Source organism: Vigna unguiculata, chromosome 10, assembly GCF_037176805.1.
Source record: "Vigna unguiculata cultivar grain cowpea cultivar isolate G323 ecotype 2 chromosome 10, ASM3717680v1, whole genome shotgun sequence".
Classification (NCBI taxonomy): Eukaryota; Viridiplantae; Streptophyta; class Magnoliopsida; order Fabales; family Fabaceae; genus Vigna; species Vigna unguiculata.
In genome coordinates, this window is record NC_140801.1 from 49,890,653 (window position 1) to 49,909,213 (window position 18,561).

The following is an 18,561-nucleotide window of genomic DNA, read 5'->3' on the forward strand; positions in this document are numbered from 1 at the left end:
AAATTTTTTTGCTATTACTAACGGATAGTGCCCGTCGAAATATGCAATTTTCTTATAGTGGTCATTTCGAAATAATATTATTAATACTACATTTTGAATTCTTTAAAATAATATAGGAAACATATTAAGTCAAAATGAATTGAGAAATAATTGAATCCTTATTAGAGTTGTCAATTTGATCCATGGATCAGCCTTAACCCACCTTCGAATAAGTCCCATTTTAGGGGGGTCCAAATGAGGGGCAAAATGAAGTCCAACCTTCAAAGTTTCTTCAAAAGTGGGTTAGGATAATGGTCAAAGTGGGCTTGGTTCCACTACAAACATTTTAATTAACTCTTAAAAGCAACACCTTCAACCTGAGTCAAGTTGTCTCAAGCCGAAGGTCAAGACAGACCAGCGTTAATCGAAGGTAAAAAAATGGCATTCTCAGGCTAAAGGTTGAGATAGGCTCGATCTAGTCGAAGGACAAAACAAGTTGTATGTCAAGTTGATGGTATTAATCGGATCAAAGATCAATATCGATCAATTTGATCCTAAGGTCAAGACAGATCAACCCAAATTTAAGGTCGAGACGGACCTAGGTCATAAATTGAAAAAAGCCAACCAAACCCAAACCTGGCAACCCAAGTGGAACATTCAGACCGAAGATTGAACATATAGGAACAAAAATACTATTAACCTAAAACTGTTTTAAAAATTTTAAAAAGAAAAACTTATTTTATCTTAACTTCCAAATTATATGATGAGACTATTCATTGTGCCACACAATATCTTTTGGTTTTTCTGAATATGAAATATGTACCTATTTCTATCCAACTACATCTAACATTTTCTTTAACAAAGATGTAAACGAGTCTCATTGTTAACTTACGGGTTTGTTATTCACATTACGTTAGTAAAAGCAAATAAAGAAAAGAAGTTGGATAAAGACAAAGCAAGGCATAAAACAGGGAAAAAAAATAAAGTAAAACACATAGCATCAAGTGAGATCAATAATCAGCCATTGATATGATCTAAAAAAACTAAAAGAGAAACACACCCATGCTTTGATTCCAAGTTTCCCTCATTATTCCGTCTCATATGGATTTCCTTTCACTTTTTCACTTCTTCACTATTTCCACAACCTCCACCATTTGTAGCTGCCACTTCCACAGAACCATCCTCATATATGATACACCAAACACTCACACACACAACTTCTTTAACTACGTCTCAACGACTCCTCCCATGGCAGAAATGCAGATACAACATCAAGAAGACCACAACCATATCCCTAATAACCCTAATAACCCTAACCCTAATCCAAACCCTACCCATTACACACACTACCGTTTCCCTGGCAAAGTTCCTCACCATCAACGCCACCACATGGACAAAGCTACACCTTCACGCTTCAAACCCAACGCACCCAAACGTGAACACTGCATCTGCATCACCGTTTTCCTCCTCTTACTTGGCATCATACTCCTCATCCTGTGGCTCGCCTACCACCCTACCAAGCCGCGTTTCACGGTGGCCAGCGCCGCCGTCTACGGCCTCAACGCCACAACGCCGCCACTCATATCCATCTCCTTGCAATTCAACGTCGTCATAAGGAACCCTAACAGGCGTGTCTCCATTTACTTCGACAGGCTCTCGGCCTACGTTTCCTACCGAAACCAACCCATCACGCCGCATGTCATGCTTCCACCGCTCTTCCTGGACAAGCACAGCGCCGTGTCGCTGTCGCCGGAGATCGGAGGCGTGCCGGTGCCCGTGTCGGTGGAGGTGACGAATGGATTGGTGATGGACGAGAGTTATGGCGTGGTGGATGTGAAACTTGTGTTGTATGGAAGGTTGAGGTGGAAAGCTGGTGAAATAAACTCAGCACATTATGGATTGTATGTGAAATGTGATGTGTTGATGGGTCTGAAGAAAGGTATTGTGGGTCAGGTTCCTCTTCTTGGATCTCCGGTTTGCGACGTGAACACATGAATACTATGTTCTGTTCCACATTTGACGCGATTCTTCGATTTCTAACATGTTTGAAAACATGCTGGAAAAGTGACATCTGTCTGATTAATAAAGTACAATGTGTGCATGCATGTATCTTAGTGATCCTATTCTTACTACATTTTAATATTTTTCTGTCAAAAACCAGCAAATAGGTATAGAAGTTGGATTTTGTATCTGGGGGACTTATGTTTTGTGTTTGAGTGATATGTAATAGAACGTAGAGATTTGATTGTTTGAAGTCGCATTATTGTACAATGTTTATGTTATGGATGTAGAAAGATTTATAAAATATAGAATCATAAATATTATGAATTAAATGCATGGCATGGTTTTTTGGATTTTGGATTGAATAGTGGCATAGAGGAATCAAAATTGGACGAGTGAGATTTGATGCAACAGAAGTAGCAAGTTGTCATGTATTGTCTTTATCTTATCTTGTTACCAGATCAGAAAAATGTCTTGTCCTTATCTTACATAAATAAAGTGGTTATTGCTTTTGTAAAGCCAGAAGAACATATACTAGATATTATTTTATCAACTTTTGTCTTTACTTGTTGAAAAGGAAAGAGAATAAGATTGAACTTGTTCAGTAAGAAAAGAAGAAACTTGGGTAAGTCTTTTTATCAGGGTATTATTATTGGTCACATAACACAACACTTTGGTAAAAACAAGTGAAAAGAATGGTTAGTCCGTGAACTTCAAAAGGTCATGTTCATCTCAAAAACCTGCGAGAATTTATCTAAAATTGATAATAAGCTATTGAAGAAAATGAGATTGGACAGATATTATTAATTAAAGAAATTATAACATAGATAAAAACAAATATTTAAGAATTATACATTTATTTTGTCCGTTACTATTAATATTTATCTTAGAAAAAATCAAATTTATTGGTTATTAAAAAGAATTGAAATTTGTAATATTGTATAACTTTTTTATTTTGTGATATTTTATGTTTATCAATTATAATTTTATCTTTTTCTTGTGATATTTTACAGCTAGCCTACTAAAATCGATTTTTAATTAATTTTTTAAAAAACTTTTATCTCATGTGATATCATTAAGTAATGAGTGCAAATTCATATCTTTTTGCTAATAATTTTTTTTGTTTTCTTTTGAGGTCTGCATCTCATAAATAGTGGTTATCCTGTGGAACAAATATTGAATAAAAATTGGTAGAATAAACAATGAATGTCCTTTCGAATATACTTCTACCACAAAATTTATTGCAAAAGGACAAATACGACAACTAATCAATGTTGTGCAGACCAAGACTTAATAACTCACATCACTTGAATATAAAATGACATAAAGATCCAAACATATTTTCTTATCTTGTTTTAAAAGTTCAAACTTATATCTTTCTTTTTTTTCATTTACTCACTGTTAAAATGTTTTTATTTATCTATTTATTTAAGAGTGTAAGATAACTAAGATTAGTTATTGTTTTTTCTAATTATTTTATCTTCACCTAATTCGTAAATATTTAATGTGTACTATGAAAAAAAAAAATTAACGACAATAAATGTCATATTAGAAAAAAACTTGAACGGGAGCATATCAATGAGAAAAGTGTTCAAACATTCAATAAATCTGAAATATATGATATTATTCGAAGTTTATTTAAAACTGTAAAAATACACTCTTTAGTAAATATCAACACACTCTACTTAAATTTATTGTTTATTAAATTTTATTGTTAACGGGTTAATAACTATTTAATTTCACGACGTGTACGTTATGATATGATATGTTTATTAGAATTTATCGTGTCATTTATCTTCGGTCTATTATTAGATTATTTAATTTCTACTCAATATGTATATGTTTTAATATAAAAGGTGGGTTGAAGATCTTATATTTATTAAAAAATTATAGTATATAAAAGTGCATACATATCTTTAGGAATAATTTTTTGCAAGATCGAATTATATTTGGAATTTATATCTTAAAAATATAATTAATAATAACTAATCATATTTCACAAGAAAATAAAATCGTATCAAACAAACAAATAATACAAGTAATTGAAAAAAGATTTAGTTTTTAAAATTAATGACAATAATTCTAAGGATAAATTTTTAAAGTTTTAAATATACATTTTATCTTAAAATTCATTGCATGTGGCATTTATGTTTGCTTGCATATAGTTGAATCTTCTTAGGGAATGTTTATTCCACATCAATTTTATTTTTGAGTCTAACAAGGTTGACTAAAATTAATATGTGGTCAAAACAATTTATGTCTCCTGTGTCACTCTGATATTGTTTGAATATTCGCATAAATAATGCATGCATTCTTTTATTGTATGTGGGGTTTAAAAATCTATTGATTTAAGCTATTTCAAAAGAAATAATAGAGATATATTTAAAATTGAATTTAAACTTTGTATATTTTAAAAATATAAATTTTATACATAAAATTATATTTAATTTAATAAATTTATCACATATAGCAATTTCTTTTTAAATAAGAACACAAAAACATATTCACGTGTTAATGAACACACTATTTACTTTTTAAAATATACAAAAAAGTGAGTAAAATGATATATTTAGAGAGAAATGCATGTGTTGTTATTACAAAGTAGGTGCAACAAACCACCTGGGAAGTTGGTGATCGACCTTCTAATAAATTCATGATAGTCATTTATTAGTCTATAGTGGGATATAGTTAATAAAAGTTTTTCAAAAGGTGTTTAATAATGCGCAAACTTATCTTAATTATTGAGGTACAATTTAAAATTCTTGTATTTTTTGTATAATAGTGAACCAAAAATAATTTATATTACAGTATTATATGGAGTGAAAATGATGTTTGATTGATATATGTCATATAATATATCATGTTGTGTAATATATTTAAATAATTCATTTATTATATTTTAAGTACAAAAAAATTGTTATGATTTACTCACTGTAGTTTATGATATTATGCTGTTATCAGTAACACCAGTGAGATTAAGTATGAATATAGAGTTTTTTTTTTCTTTTATGTATTTTTGGTTAATAGAATACATTTGTATATATATTTTGAAAATCACTAAGATAATTGAATATTTTTTATTATTATATTATCTCGTAACATAAATAGAGTCACGATCACACGTGCAAAAAAACCTTTTACATGAATTTTTATTTAAGTTATAATCCAGTCGGTATAATAAATGAACTAATATTTGTAAATATTACAAGATTTTTTATATGGGTCATAGTTTCAACTAGTATATAAATTGGACATGATCAGTGACATTTTGATAATAAAATTAAAGACTTTCTATATAGATTTAACCCAAAATCGATATACACAGTGATTCGATGATAATTTTGTAATAAATTTCAAAAAAAATTTATATTGGTTGGATCCAGAATCGGTACATAAAGTGGTATTATAAATGCTGACGAAATTACAAACAAAAAAGACTTCATGAGTTGTGTAAAATAACTGTCATTAAGGACTTATCCGCGGTATATTGCATATACAAAATGAACTTTCCAAATCTTTTGAGGATCATAGAACTAGCAAGAAACTCTAAAAAGAGTAAATAATTAAACTCAAGATAATAAAAAGGAAATAGAGAGGTAAGAAGAGATGAGAAAACAGAGAGAGAAAAGAGAAGATTGAAAGCTCGAATGTGTTGTATTCTAAATGAAGCACAAACCCTTATTCGATTGAGAAAGGGGTTTGTGACGAGCCAAACCCATGACTCGCAGCTAAAATCTAGTGAGAAACCAAGTTCCCATGACTTGTGGATGTGAAGTTAATGCTAACCTCCCCGGGTGAGCATTTCCAAAATTGCGCAAACATATCACAACAACTTGCTACTTGTACGGATAGAACTGCCCTTAACAGAAAAGAGAAAAATAACTTTGTTGTTCCAATCGCAGGGGTTTTGCGACCCTTTTGCAACACTCTGATATATAACAATCTCCCACATATTGAAAAGGGCAAGAGAAGGAAATAAAAGAAGAAAATTATGGGTATCATTAAGATGTAATACATCAGAATTGGTGTAACAAGCTATATGAACCAAACTTAGATATTTACCATGCAATGTAATTGGTATAATAAGCTATATGAACCAAAAACACTTAGTATGTGTTAGCGGTTTATTAATCACATACATCCTTACAATTCTTGTTGTTATCTTTGTGTTGCGCTTACTAGGTCATGCACATACACAATATTCATGAGTTCCCTAAAGATCTTGCTAAGATATCATACAAGCGGTCCCATTTGACACCCATATAGGTAATTTCATCAAGTATATGCTGCAAATCATACACCACTTGTAAGGGATATAAAAATTATTAAAAAAAAATAAACTGAAATTCTTACACCATATTGAATTTTAATTGCAAAGTTTAACCTCTCAATAATGCACTCTAACACTTTCACACACATTATAGGAATGAACATAATTAATTAAAAAATAAAAATCAATTTAGTGTTATCAGAACTAACAAGTGACTTGATTTTACCCCTATGAACCTTATTTATGAAATCTTCCATCACAAAGGTTGGTTACCCTCACTTATTTGTTTCTAAGTGGCTTAAGTCTCGTTTCCCTTGATGTTTCTAAAATCATATTTCTTCCCTGGAGTTTTGTCAGAGGGATCTGCTAGATTCTGTTTCAACTTCACATAGCCAATGTAAATTATTCTAGTCTTTAGCTAGCTATTACTGATTGGTAATCACAATGTATTGACACAGAGGGGGTTGGTTTCATTCCTAATGGAATTTAGCTAAGAAGTTCATCAACCACTCAACTTCACAACTAACCATTTCAAGAGCAACAAACTCATATTTCGTTGTTGATCAAGCAATAATGTTTTCCTGGATTATCTTTATGTAATCACACTACCCCTAAGTGTGAATACTTAACCACTGATTGATTTTGTCTCATCTAAATCAGATATCTAGTTAACATCATTATACCCTTCTAGTACAGTGAAAATTACATATACTCAATGGTATAATCCATTGAACCTATAACACCGCGTTAGGATGCTACCAAAATACTTATAATTTTTTTTATATTCATTTTTCACCATAAAAAATTGAAGATGAAAATTTCATTTATTTCATAAAATAAATGTTTCACACATTAAAATATATTCAATACTAAAAACATTTTAAAGTGTTCAATAATTAAAACTATTCCAAATACATTTGAGATAAACAACTTTCTTCTGAATGCAAACTCAAGATCCTCATTGCAATGCATCTATAACATCATCTGCAACCTCATATGCTATTGTATAAGACAAATTATACGATCATCACAGATAGAAACCACAACCATAAACATACAAGGGTGAGCTAACTTAAAATAACATAATAATTAACATAAGTTATATAACTAATAAAATTATCATATCACACCTCACCCAAGCATTTATTATCAAATCATTCAATATCACATAATTAAATAATTATTCACAATGTCTATTATCTCATTCATTGACAACAAGCTCATGTGAAATTTCACTTGAAGAGGTTCAATCGTCAACATAATCCTCGCGTGTAACTTACCATCCAAACTAACTCACTTTTAGAGTTAAACACACTCTTCCTTCTTATTTCGCAGAAGTCTCCAAACGGCTTTTGACACAAAAATATAATTTTTAACCAATTTTTTTTTTCATTAATTAATTTCATCCCCTTAACCAATTTGTATCACATAGTTTTCTTTTTATAGAAAAAAAAATTGCGTCATTTGCCCCTACACTACACTAAATATCTCTTCAATTTTATCACCTTAACCACTAAGAAAAAAACACATGATTGAGCCTACATCGCTTAGAAAACTAACTCAGCACCTATTCATAATTTAATCCAGCCCCTAAATAAAAATTATGGGTACCCAACCCCAACACATGTGCCTTCCCCATAGCATGCATTTAACTATGTTAAAACTGCATCCCATGTTTTTATTATAATATTATTTAAACCAACGAAATAATTGGAGGAGCTTCCAATATACCTATACTGCTTCAACAAATTTCTAAAAGCTTCAACATTTCCTATCTTTATACTTTTTTTTTCATAAACCTGTGCTTAGATAGCTCTTGGTGAATAAATCACTGCTCGACGCATGTTATGATATGACAAAATCATTCCTTTTTTATTTCCACTTGATTTTCTAAAATCTAAGCTAACATCTTTCTAAAACCAATTAATATAATAATATAAATGTATATACCAATTCATTACAAAGTATATATAATATTGTATGTAAAATAACATATTCTTACATACAATAAAAAAATATAATATAATATATATCATGCTTTTCTTGTATGAAATTTATATATATATATCATGCTTTTTTTTATGAAGTTTATAATATAATATACGAATGTCTCAAAACTCGTTTAAAAAAAACACTTACTCAATTTATTTGTTTTTTTACATCCGTTCACCACATTTTTTTCTCTTTTTATTAAATAACCAACACCAGTGTACATCTTTCTCCTACCATACCAACCAACCAACTCTAAAAATCTCCTTACAAATTCTAGTTAATTATGAAAAAAAATTCATTATCATATCCAAACAAAATATTTAGTTAATTTTTATTAGAATATATCATTTCACAATAAAATAATATATAAATTAATTAACTCTCTTTACTTTAATCGACAACACCTTTTTCTTTAGTTAATATTATTAAAAGACATCTTAAATCCTTCTTTATCGTCCTTCCAAAATATCTTTTCTTAATATTTCAACTCTCTGATCTGAAAAAAAAAAAATATAATCATATTCTAACAAACACACAATCTCACAACCAAATTATTCTTGTATATAAACAATATCTAATTAAATAAATTCTAAAAAAAATAACTTTTTCTTCGGTAACTTGTATACTAGCCAACATATTCATAACACCTTCATTAAACTCCCTCGATTTAAATGCTTATAAAAACTCTCCTTAATCATAATTTAAAGGGAAGAAAAAAGAGAAATCGATTCAAAAACATAGACAAACTATCTTAATCTTTCAACTGCAACCTCTCCTCATGAATATGTTATAGCAACAAAACAAAGTATTTATCAAATTCTACTATTAAATAGAGTTTATAAATACATATTTGAAAGATGAGATTTCTAATAAAATAAAATGAACATCTATATTTTATTTATAAATGTATCTTTTCTATTTATTTCAATTTTATACATTTAAAAATATTTATAAGTTTTACACTTTTTTTTTGTCGACTTAGCTTTTAATTATGATAAAAAAAACTTATTTTTAAATTTTAATGAAAAAAAGCTTGATATTAGTTTGCCTTTACCTAAGATTATCACAAGTGTTTAAAAATAGTCATGATTAGTGAAAGACATATTTAAAAGAAATTCAATAAATGTTAAATTAAAATTATGGACTCTAGAGTTCGAATAAATTGGAAGTAGAAATGAGTTATAATTTAGAGTATAAAACTAAAGTGTAAAACACTTTGATTGGATGAGAGTCATGCCAAACATGTGAGTTGTTTAGACAAGAAAAATCTACACGGCATAATTGAGAGAATTAGTTGGATGAGAGTTACTGAACTAATTTAAAAAAAAAAAATGTTTTGTGATAAATAAATCAAAACAAATAGACACATGTAAATATACAAATATAAATAACTGTACAAAACTGATATTTATTATAATAAATTTGGCCAGATAACCTGTCTGAATCTATAAATTATAATATAATTAAAATAAAATTACAGCATTAACTTTATTGATAAATATACTTTGTACTGTGTTTACACTCATACAATTTTGATTTATTATATAAGATAAATTTTATCTTTTAATAATAATTATTTTAAAATCATTAATATTTTACAAATATGCACATTAAATATAAAAATAAACGTACAAAATTAAGTTTTATTATAATAAATTTGTCCAAGTCAACTAGGCTAAATAGTATAATTAAAAACATAACTTTAACTTTCTTGATAAATATGTTTTATATTGTTTTTTTTTTCATAAAATATTCAAGAAATTAATTCTTCATGATGTAAAACTTAGGGGTTATATATTTGAAAAATAGAGAAGAGATTGAATCCATAGATCATAAGCAATATCTCGTTTAAGGTTTTTCATTGCTGCTCCATGTTCCAGTGATATTTTTCCGTCGCATTTTCACCTTTAATTTTGTAACCTAATCATCTTCTTTTAGGTCAATTTTGTTTTGTTTTGTGATCACCCTCTCATTCAATTATAATTTATTATATAAGATAAATTTAATATATTTTAGGTTTAATTATATTTTAATTATATGCTAAATTTGAAAACTTTTAATTAAATTCTTAAATAATTTTTGTGTTATATTGAACACTCAATAATTTTTTTTAATTGAGTTCTAGCAAGTAATTTTTTTTCTATTAATGGGATGATATGCTTATTAATACATTAAGAATGACGTTGTTATTATTTTATTACATCATATGACTAGTTGTCACCATATATTATTTTATTATTTGTTTTATTTTAAAATTTTTAATTTATAATTATGAATTTTTAATTTTTTTAATTTATAATTTTATAATTTTATAATTGTATAATTTTATAATTTTATAATTTTATTATTTTTATTCAAAATTGTATAATCATGAAATTATGATTCTAATACGAATTAAAAATATATCATTATTTTATATTTCATAATATCATAATTTTCTAATTATACAATTTTAAATTAAAATATTAAAATTATAAAAATATAAAATTATACAATTAAAAAAATTATAAAATTATAAAATTTTAAATTTTAAAATAAAAATATAATAAAATGATATGAGTAATGTGATTGTACTTAACACCCATATAACCCATCTAACAAGAAAAGTTAATAGCAGGATTTAATATACAAATTTAAATTAATTGAATACCACCAAAATTTATAATTAGTTGAATAGAAAATTATCAAATTTAACAAAGATTTAAAACACAGATAAACCTATATTTCATAATAATTGTTTTAAAATCATTAATATTTTTATTAATTTAAAATATAAAAACTTTTAAGTTTTTAAGTTTACGATGTATATTTACCAAATCCAACTTTTATCACAAAATAAGTTGTATGCTAATCTTATTATTTAAAAAAGACCTTCATTTTTAATAAACTTATACCTAATTCTGATTTATAGTAAATGTATCTCCATTAAAGTACCTCACAAGTTAGGAAATATAGTTTATTTTAGAAAATATAGTTTTTTGAAAATATTTCTCAATTCTAATAAAAATGTTTTAACAAAATTAGTGTAATAAATAATTTATTTATTATTCAGAAATACGCATAAGCATTTTTAAAATATCAATGACATACTAAATAAATGTATCTTCATCATTATTATACTTAATTTTTAATAAATAATTATACTTATAATAAATAAATACCTTCATTTATAATAAACTTATACTTAATTTTAAATTATAATGAATGTATCTCCATTAAAGTACCTCACAAGTTAGGAAATATAGTTTATTTTGGAAAATATAGTTTTTTGAAAATATTTCTCAATTCTAATAAAGATGTTTTAACAAAATTAGTGTAATAAATAATTTATTTATTATTCAGAAATACACATAAGCATTTCTAAAATATCAATGACATACTAAATAAATGTATCTCCATCATAATTATACTTATTTTTTAATAAATACTTATACTTATACTAAATAAAGACCTTCGTTTATAATAAACTTATACTTAATTCCGATTTATAATAAATGTATCTCCATTAAAGTACCTCAAAAGTTAGTCAGAAGTTAGGAAATATAGTTTATTTTGGAAAATATAGTTTTATGAAAATATTTCTCAATTCTAATAAAGATATTTTAACAAAATTAGTGTAATAAATAATTTATTTATTATTCAGAAATACACATAAGCATTTTTAAAATATTAATGACATACTAAAATCGTTTTTTTATCTATAAATACGTATAATTAATAACTATATGTCTCGTTTAGGTATTTCTTTCTAATTGCTATTTTTAAATTTAAGTAATAATTTATGATAAAAAGTATTTTTTAATTTTTTCAATTTAGTACTATTTTTAAAATTTAAATAATTATTCATTATAAAAAAATTATTTACTCCTTTATTATTTTAGTAATTGTATATTTTTTTAATTTAAATAACTATTTATAATAAAAAATTATTTACACAACATTATTTTAATATTTTTATTTCAATAATAAAAATTTATTTTGTCCATATTATATATGTTACTATATATTTCAATTTTAAATTTACTCTTTCAATTTTTATTTTTACAATTTTAATAATTTTTAGATATTTAATAACGTGTTAATAGTTACGATTAAGGATGTCAACGAGGGTAGGGTAAGAGCTCGTATTCTATCCGCTGGATAAATATACGTCCTATATCCGTTTTCATATTTGTGTGAGTATCCGCATGTGGGTACCCACACATTTTTTCTAATATCCACGGTATTCGTAAGTATTTAGAAAAGAAAATAATATTTAACCACATATTTTAACCATAAATTTAAAAAAATACAATGTATAACATTCATAAATTTCAAACAAAATACAAATAATCCATTTAAATAATATTAAATGATAGTTTATAATTAAATGAAGAATTTTTAAAACAAATGGATAAAAATAACTCATTCAAAATTAATTTGTTAATGTTTTAATAATATTTTTTTAATTTTTTTAATTTAAATTAAATTATAATGGATACATATACTATATACTATAATACCCTTACATACTCCATTAACATATTAACATATGAGTATAAAAAAATATCTGATACATATCATCTATGAATATATATATATATATACACGCACACATGTGGATACAATTTTTTTTATATCCCTAATTACGATACCTATGTTTATGCCGGTCTTTAATAACGGAGAATTAATAATTATAACGATAATGATTTTGAAAAATAAAAAGTTTCTTTTTCCTTTTATTTGAATCCTCTTAAAATCATGTTAAAATTAGTACGTTAAAAAATTTAATTTACGATATGTAAACTAACTTAGAGTAATTAATAAATGTAAAAAAAAATTATGTAATTATTTATTTATAAATTAAAATATATAATAAATTCATTTGATTTTTTGATTTTCTAAGTTCATTTTGTAATTTTTAATTTTTAAAATTTAAATAATTTGTAGATATTTAACTATGCGTACACCACTACGCTGGTCTTTTACAATGGAGATTAATTAAAATTATTTTGAAAAATAAAAAGTTTATTTTTCCTTTTATCAAAATCCTCTTAAACTTATGTTAAAATTAGTTGATGACGTTAAAGATTTTAATTTACAATATATGTCCACCAAATTGGAGTAATTAATATAAGTACAAAAAGTTATGCAATTATTTATTTTAAAATTAAAATATATAATAAATTCATCGATTTTTAGAATAATTATATTAAAAATATATTTGTTATGGTTCTATTTCTGAAAAATTTGGACAACGGATATTTTTTAACAAACCCATGCTAAAATAAGACTGGGAAAGAAAGAAGGATTCAGAATCAGAATCACGAAACCAAGAGGGAGAGAGATCCAGAAAGGTTGCGCCCATTTTTGTTAAGGTGGGTCCGTGCCTTTATTTTTATTCTAATCCTTTTTCTCTTCAACCTTTTCATCTCTTTTTCCCTTATCACCTTTCTTATACCCTCTTCCATTATTCATTTTTTTCTAAATTTTCGTAGAATCGCGTTTCCATTCTCACGACGGCAGAACCCTAAACCCAAGGCCAAGTGAGTCTTCACTTTTTTCTTAGCTAGATAGTGAATACCTGTTTCTTGCTTTCTCCATTTTCTTTTTCGAATTTTATTTTGTGGTTTTGGTTTTGTTTCAATGCCTGTGATTTGAGGCTGTGTTGCATGCGTGCGTGGTGATTAGTGGTTCGGTTATTTTGGTGGCTCTCACTGGGGATTATTTTGGAATTCAATTTTAATGTGGTTTAGGTGAACCCTCGTTGTTGTTTTGCTGTTGCAAATTTCTTTTGTCGGGTTCCTTGAAGGTTCTATTCCGTCTCAGAACTTGATGCGAGTACAGTTGTACATGAAATTCAGTCACCAAATGAATCGAATGCTTCGTGTTTTCTTGCATCGTTTATTTATCTCTGTTCATATGAGAATTTGAGTGCTTCCATGCAGATGTAGATATACTCAGTTCTTGACGGCGGAGCTTACTGTTGTTGTGTTGACTAATGAAACCCACCACTTAATAGTCTTGCTCTTTGCTGACTTGATTATTTTGCAAAAAAATTGTGCTTCAAGGATTGTAAGGGCTGTCCCGGTTCCCCCCCTCCCCCCTCTTCTGTATTGATATTCTTTGGTGTAGATTTATGTTTCATGTTAATTTGAATTTTTGGAGTATGTTTGTGATTCATTGACTTTGTTGCCTACTTAACGAGTGCGTTGCATAATTTTGTGAATAATGATTTGAAAAGGAATTGATGTTTATGATTGATGCGTATGGGTTTTCCTACACTTGTGATACTATTTGTTCAATCCCTACTCGTACTGTGAATGTAAACCTTTTTGGGGCTTGTCATTTAATGAAACACATCACCGAACATCTGTCTGAATTAAAGCTTGTCTCGCTTAAAGTTTTCATTCTTTCTGAGTTTGTTCATTTTGGCAATCAATGGGAAAATGTTGCTATTGTATGTTACAAGTTGCTTGCATTTAATTATTTGTTTTGTAGTGAAATTCTTAAGTCCTGGGTTTTAAATCTGTTTTTCCTATGTTAGTTCATTTAAATTAGTCAGTCGTAGTGAGATTGTCATGTTTCATTCACGGAATTGCAACGAAAATTCTGTATGTAAAATATATTTAGCTAAATTTATTAGTCAATCATATCACCCTAATTATTATCATGCATCAATGCCCTTATATTTCTAATCATAGATTGTTACATCATAAAGCTCTTAATTTTATAAGTATTTGAGCTGGGATTGCAATTTCAATAAGGCTTTCTGATTTTACGGATTCTTAGTCACAGTATGTTCTGACCTATTCCTAATGTATCTTTCTCTAGTAGGAGTTTCATTTTGTGCCTTACAGTTTCACAGTCATACTCATTTGCTCACCTCAAGTTAAAAAGGATTTCCTTTGTTCTGAAGCATATTTGCCTGAGCAAATTGGAATTTAGCAACCTTCTACACTAGTCATCTGAATCATGGTTTTAAGCAGATTGAGAATCTGACTGTTACAGAATACACACAGCAACCTAAGCACTTCCTCTGTTCCACAATAATTCCAGGCTATGTGAAAAATTTCCAAATTGACTCTCTTTTGATCTTACATTTCAATGAAGTATTAATTTGCCCCGCCCTGATTTATACTGAAGTTATTTACTCTCTTTCTCATTCAAAGAAATGCATTTATTGAAAAAGTGAGGCTAGGTCGGTAAAATTGTTTTAATAAGTGCTATACTTGTTCTTCTTCTTAATCTGTGTTAAAAAACTTTAATCAACAATCATTGTGAAACGAAGGGAGTTTTCATGGTGAACTTCCTCTGTCTTCCTGACCTGTAGCTCGTAGGCATCCCTCTCTTCTGTGCCTCCATTCTCCATTTCTCAAGCATCTTCTCCATATCTTCCAGATCCTTGTGTTCACCATCCAAAGCCCCCATTTGAAGAGGGGGATTTTACTGTAGGGTTTATAAGCTCTTGATTATCTCTCAAACAACACCTAACTTTTGATGTGTACTTTTCTTAAGGTTCTTATCAGTTTACATTGACCCGGGGTTTGATGTATAGCTTCAATTGCCTATAGTTGAACATAGAGACGCAAGTATCTTTTGAATGCAAAAGGAATATACCTTTTTTCTTTTTGTTCTATTCATAGTCCAAAGGGGAATATTCATACTGTATGCGTCAAATTTATCCTTCAGTTTCTTTTGTTAATTTTTGCTATTTGTCAATAATGTTTTCCCTGCCAAATGGTGATTTGAAATATGTATTGTTTTGAAAATTTCTACATCCTTGGTCGTATTCTTCCAAACAATTCTTCTAACTAAGAAGATATTAACAGTTTGTTTCCAACATATTGAATATTTTTGTTTTCCTTTAGTACTTTATCTATAAAATATTAGGAGGGTTTGTAGAAGAAGTATGTGTTAGGAGGATTTAAGCATTACTCAATTCTTTAAGCACAGTTGGTTGAGGTCTACTTATTTTACTATTTTTTTCTATTAGCATCTATGTTGGTATAGTTGTGCCACAATTTTACTCAATTGGCTCTGCCAATATGAGAGTTGTGCCGCAATTTTCTCAATTGACTCTGCCCATAAGGGATTGTATCTAACTCTTTCACTGAAAAGAATTACATTTCATTCTCTCAAAATGATCATATTTGACTTTGATTTTCTACTCAGACTACTAAATTTTTGCCTAGTTATTAAAAACTAAGCATAGACAAAGAGACACAGATCATGTGGGCTACTGCAAAAATTAAAGAATGTCACTGGGAGCTCTAATTGATTCATAACTCCATTGCAACTAATATAGGTCATAGATGTGCAATTGGATAATGGTTGATGCAGCTGGTCAGCTTGGTATCAATAAACCTTACTTTTTGGCCAGCTTTCTTTTTAGATACTTGTTCTACTGCTGGAGTAGTGTCCCGTGGGATCAAATTGTCTCTGAGTACTGTAAAAATTTATTGATATTTGATATGTTTACTTGTTTCTGTTTAATGCTTGGAAGAATTATGTTTTTTCTCTAACTCAAGAAATGTTATATTTTTTGTAGATGGAAGCACAAAGCTCTCAGCAAACGCAAGTTATTGAGATCAGTGGAGATCTTCCTGATGGCGCAAGAAAGATTTGTGGGGAAGCACCATGTGGATTTGCAGATGCCGGATCCATCTCCAAGGATTCTGAAGAAAGATCAACTTCTATGCGAAAGCTCCTTATGGCAGTGATCCTTTGTGTTATTTTTATGACTGTTGAAGTGGTTGGTGGCATCAAAGCTAACAGTCTTGCTATACTGACTGATGCAGCACATTTGCTTTCTGATGTTGCTGCCTTTGCCATCTCCTTATTTTCTTTGTGGGCTGCTGGATGGGAAGCTACACCTCGCCAGTCATATGGATTTTTCCGAATAGAAATTCTTGGTGCCTTGGTTTCTATCCAATTAATATGGCTGCTTGCTGGTATTCTGGTATATGAAGCCATTGATAGAATCATTGCTGGTCCTCAAAGCGTGGATGGTTTCTTAATGTTTTTAGTTTCCGCATTCGGTCTTGTGGTTAATATCATCATGGCTTTGTTATTGGGTCATGATCATGGCCATGGACATGATGGTCACGGACATGGACATGGACATGGGCACGAGGGACACGGACATGGACATGGCCATGGCCACAGCCACGGTCATGGGTTTACAGTTTCTGCCCATCATGATGCAAAACATGCAAAAGATGAGCACCATCACACACATGATCACACAGACCATCACGGGGAAAAACATGCAAAAGATGATATCCATACTCATGAAGATCACTTGCACCATCATGATCACCAAGAGCTTACTCAATCTCTTCTTGATGAATCAAAAACTAAGAAGAAGAAGCAATGGAACATAAATGTACAGGGGGCTTATCTCCATGTCCTTGGAGACTCTATCCAGAGTATTGGAGTAATGATTGGTGGAGCAGTAATATGGTATAAACCCGAGTGGCAAATAGTTGATTTAATTTGCACTCTAATATTTTCAGTAATAGTGTTGGTGACAACCATCAATATGCTGCGAAATATTTTGGAAGTGCTGATGGAGAGCACACCTCGTGAGATAGATGCTACTAAGCTTGAAAGGGGGCTGTTGGATATTGAAGACGTAGTGGCTGTTCATGAACTGCACATATGGGCCATTACAGTTGGAAAGGTTTTACTAGCATGTCATGTTAAAATCAGACGTGAAGCAGATGCAGACCTGGTGCTGGACAACGTTATAGACTACATCAAACGGGTCTATAACATCAGTCATGTAACCATACAGATAGAGCGCTAGATTTCATTTTCCATTGAATATTTCGTGATAGCTAGTGAAAGATTAGACGGGAAGGATTTAGTTGGACTTTGGGGAATTATGCTTCTGAAACTTAAATTTCTCTATGGCAATAATACTTTCTTTTATTCTTCTTTCATTACATATTCTCATGTCAAGTATATCTCTGATATTATTGCCAAATGCTTTATTGTTTTTTTCCCTACTTAAATCATGTGAAATTTGTGAAGTAGTTTGAAACTTTATTTGCTACTATCTAATCCCGTGCCAAACAGATGAGCCACTATTATTGTGTTTTGGAGTGTATTACCGACAATTGTTGTGCTTCACATACATGAGACTGTAAAACTTCTCAGTTGTCTGTTTTATTGTTGGCTGGTACTAAATTTATTGCCGAGCGAAACTCTTTTAGCACACGACTTTGCTTTGCTTTGCCAAAATTCAAAATGCAGAAGAAGCATGTGTGTGGAATCATAGGTTCTATTCCCTCAAAACAAGCACACGGTATTTTGATGAATCACCAAGTTTTAGG

General features: G+C 28.9%; 2 protein-coding genes across 4 annotated transcripts; both read left to right on the forward strand.

Moving 5' to 3' along the window:
• Positions 1 to 1,065: 1,065 nt before the first annotated feature.
• Positions 1,066 to 2,312, forward strand: LOC114166317 (NDR1/HIN1-like protein 12). The gene has a single exon (XM_028051031.2). The coding sequence runs from the start codon at positions 1,081 to 1,083 to the stop codon at positions 1,972 to 1,974; it is 894 nt and encodes a 297-aa protein (XP_027906832.1). The 5' UTR covers positions 1,066 to 1,080; the 3' UTR covers positions 1,975 to 2,312.
• An 11,164-nt stretch (positions 2,313 to 13,476) lies between these two features.
• LOC114166976 (metal tolerance protein 1-like) lies at positions 13,477 to 18,168 on the forward strand. 3 transcript variants are annotated; one of them, XM_028051861.2, is made up of 4 exons: positions 13,477 to 13,599; positions 13,720 to 13,767; positions 14,170 to 14,296; positions 16,773 to 18,168. In XM_028051861.2, the coding sequence occupies exon 4, from the start codon at positions 16,773 to 16,775 to the stop codon at positions 18,030 to 18,032; it is 1,260 nt and encodes a 419-aa protein (XP_027907662.2). In that variant the 5' UTR covers positions 13,477 to 13,599; positions 13,720 to 13,767; positions 14,170 to 14,296; the 3' UTR covers positions 18,033 to 18,168. The 3 variants fall into 3 exon arrangements, with proteins under 3 accessions (XP_027907662.2, XP_027907660.2, XP_027907661.2); XM_028051859.2 differs by lacking the exon at positions 14,170 to 14,296 and having other exon boundaries at positions 13,479 to 13,599; XM_028051860.2 differs by lacking the exon at positions 13,477 to 13,599 and having other exon boundaries at positions 13,639 to 13,767.
• Positions 18,169 to 18,561: the final 393 nt, after the last annotated feature.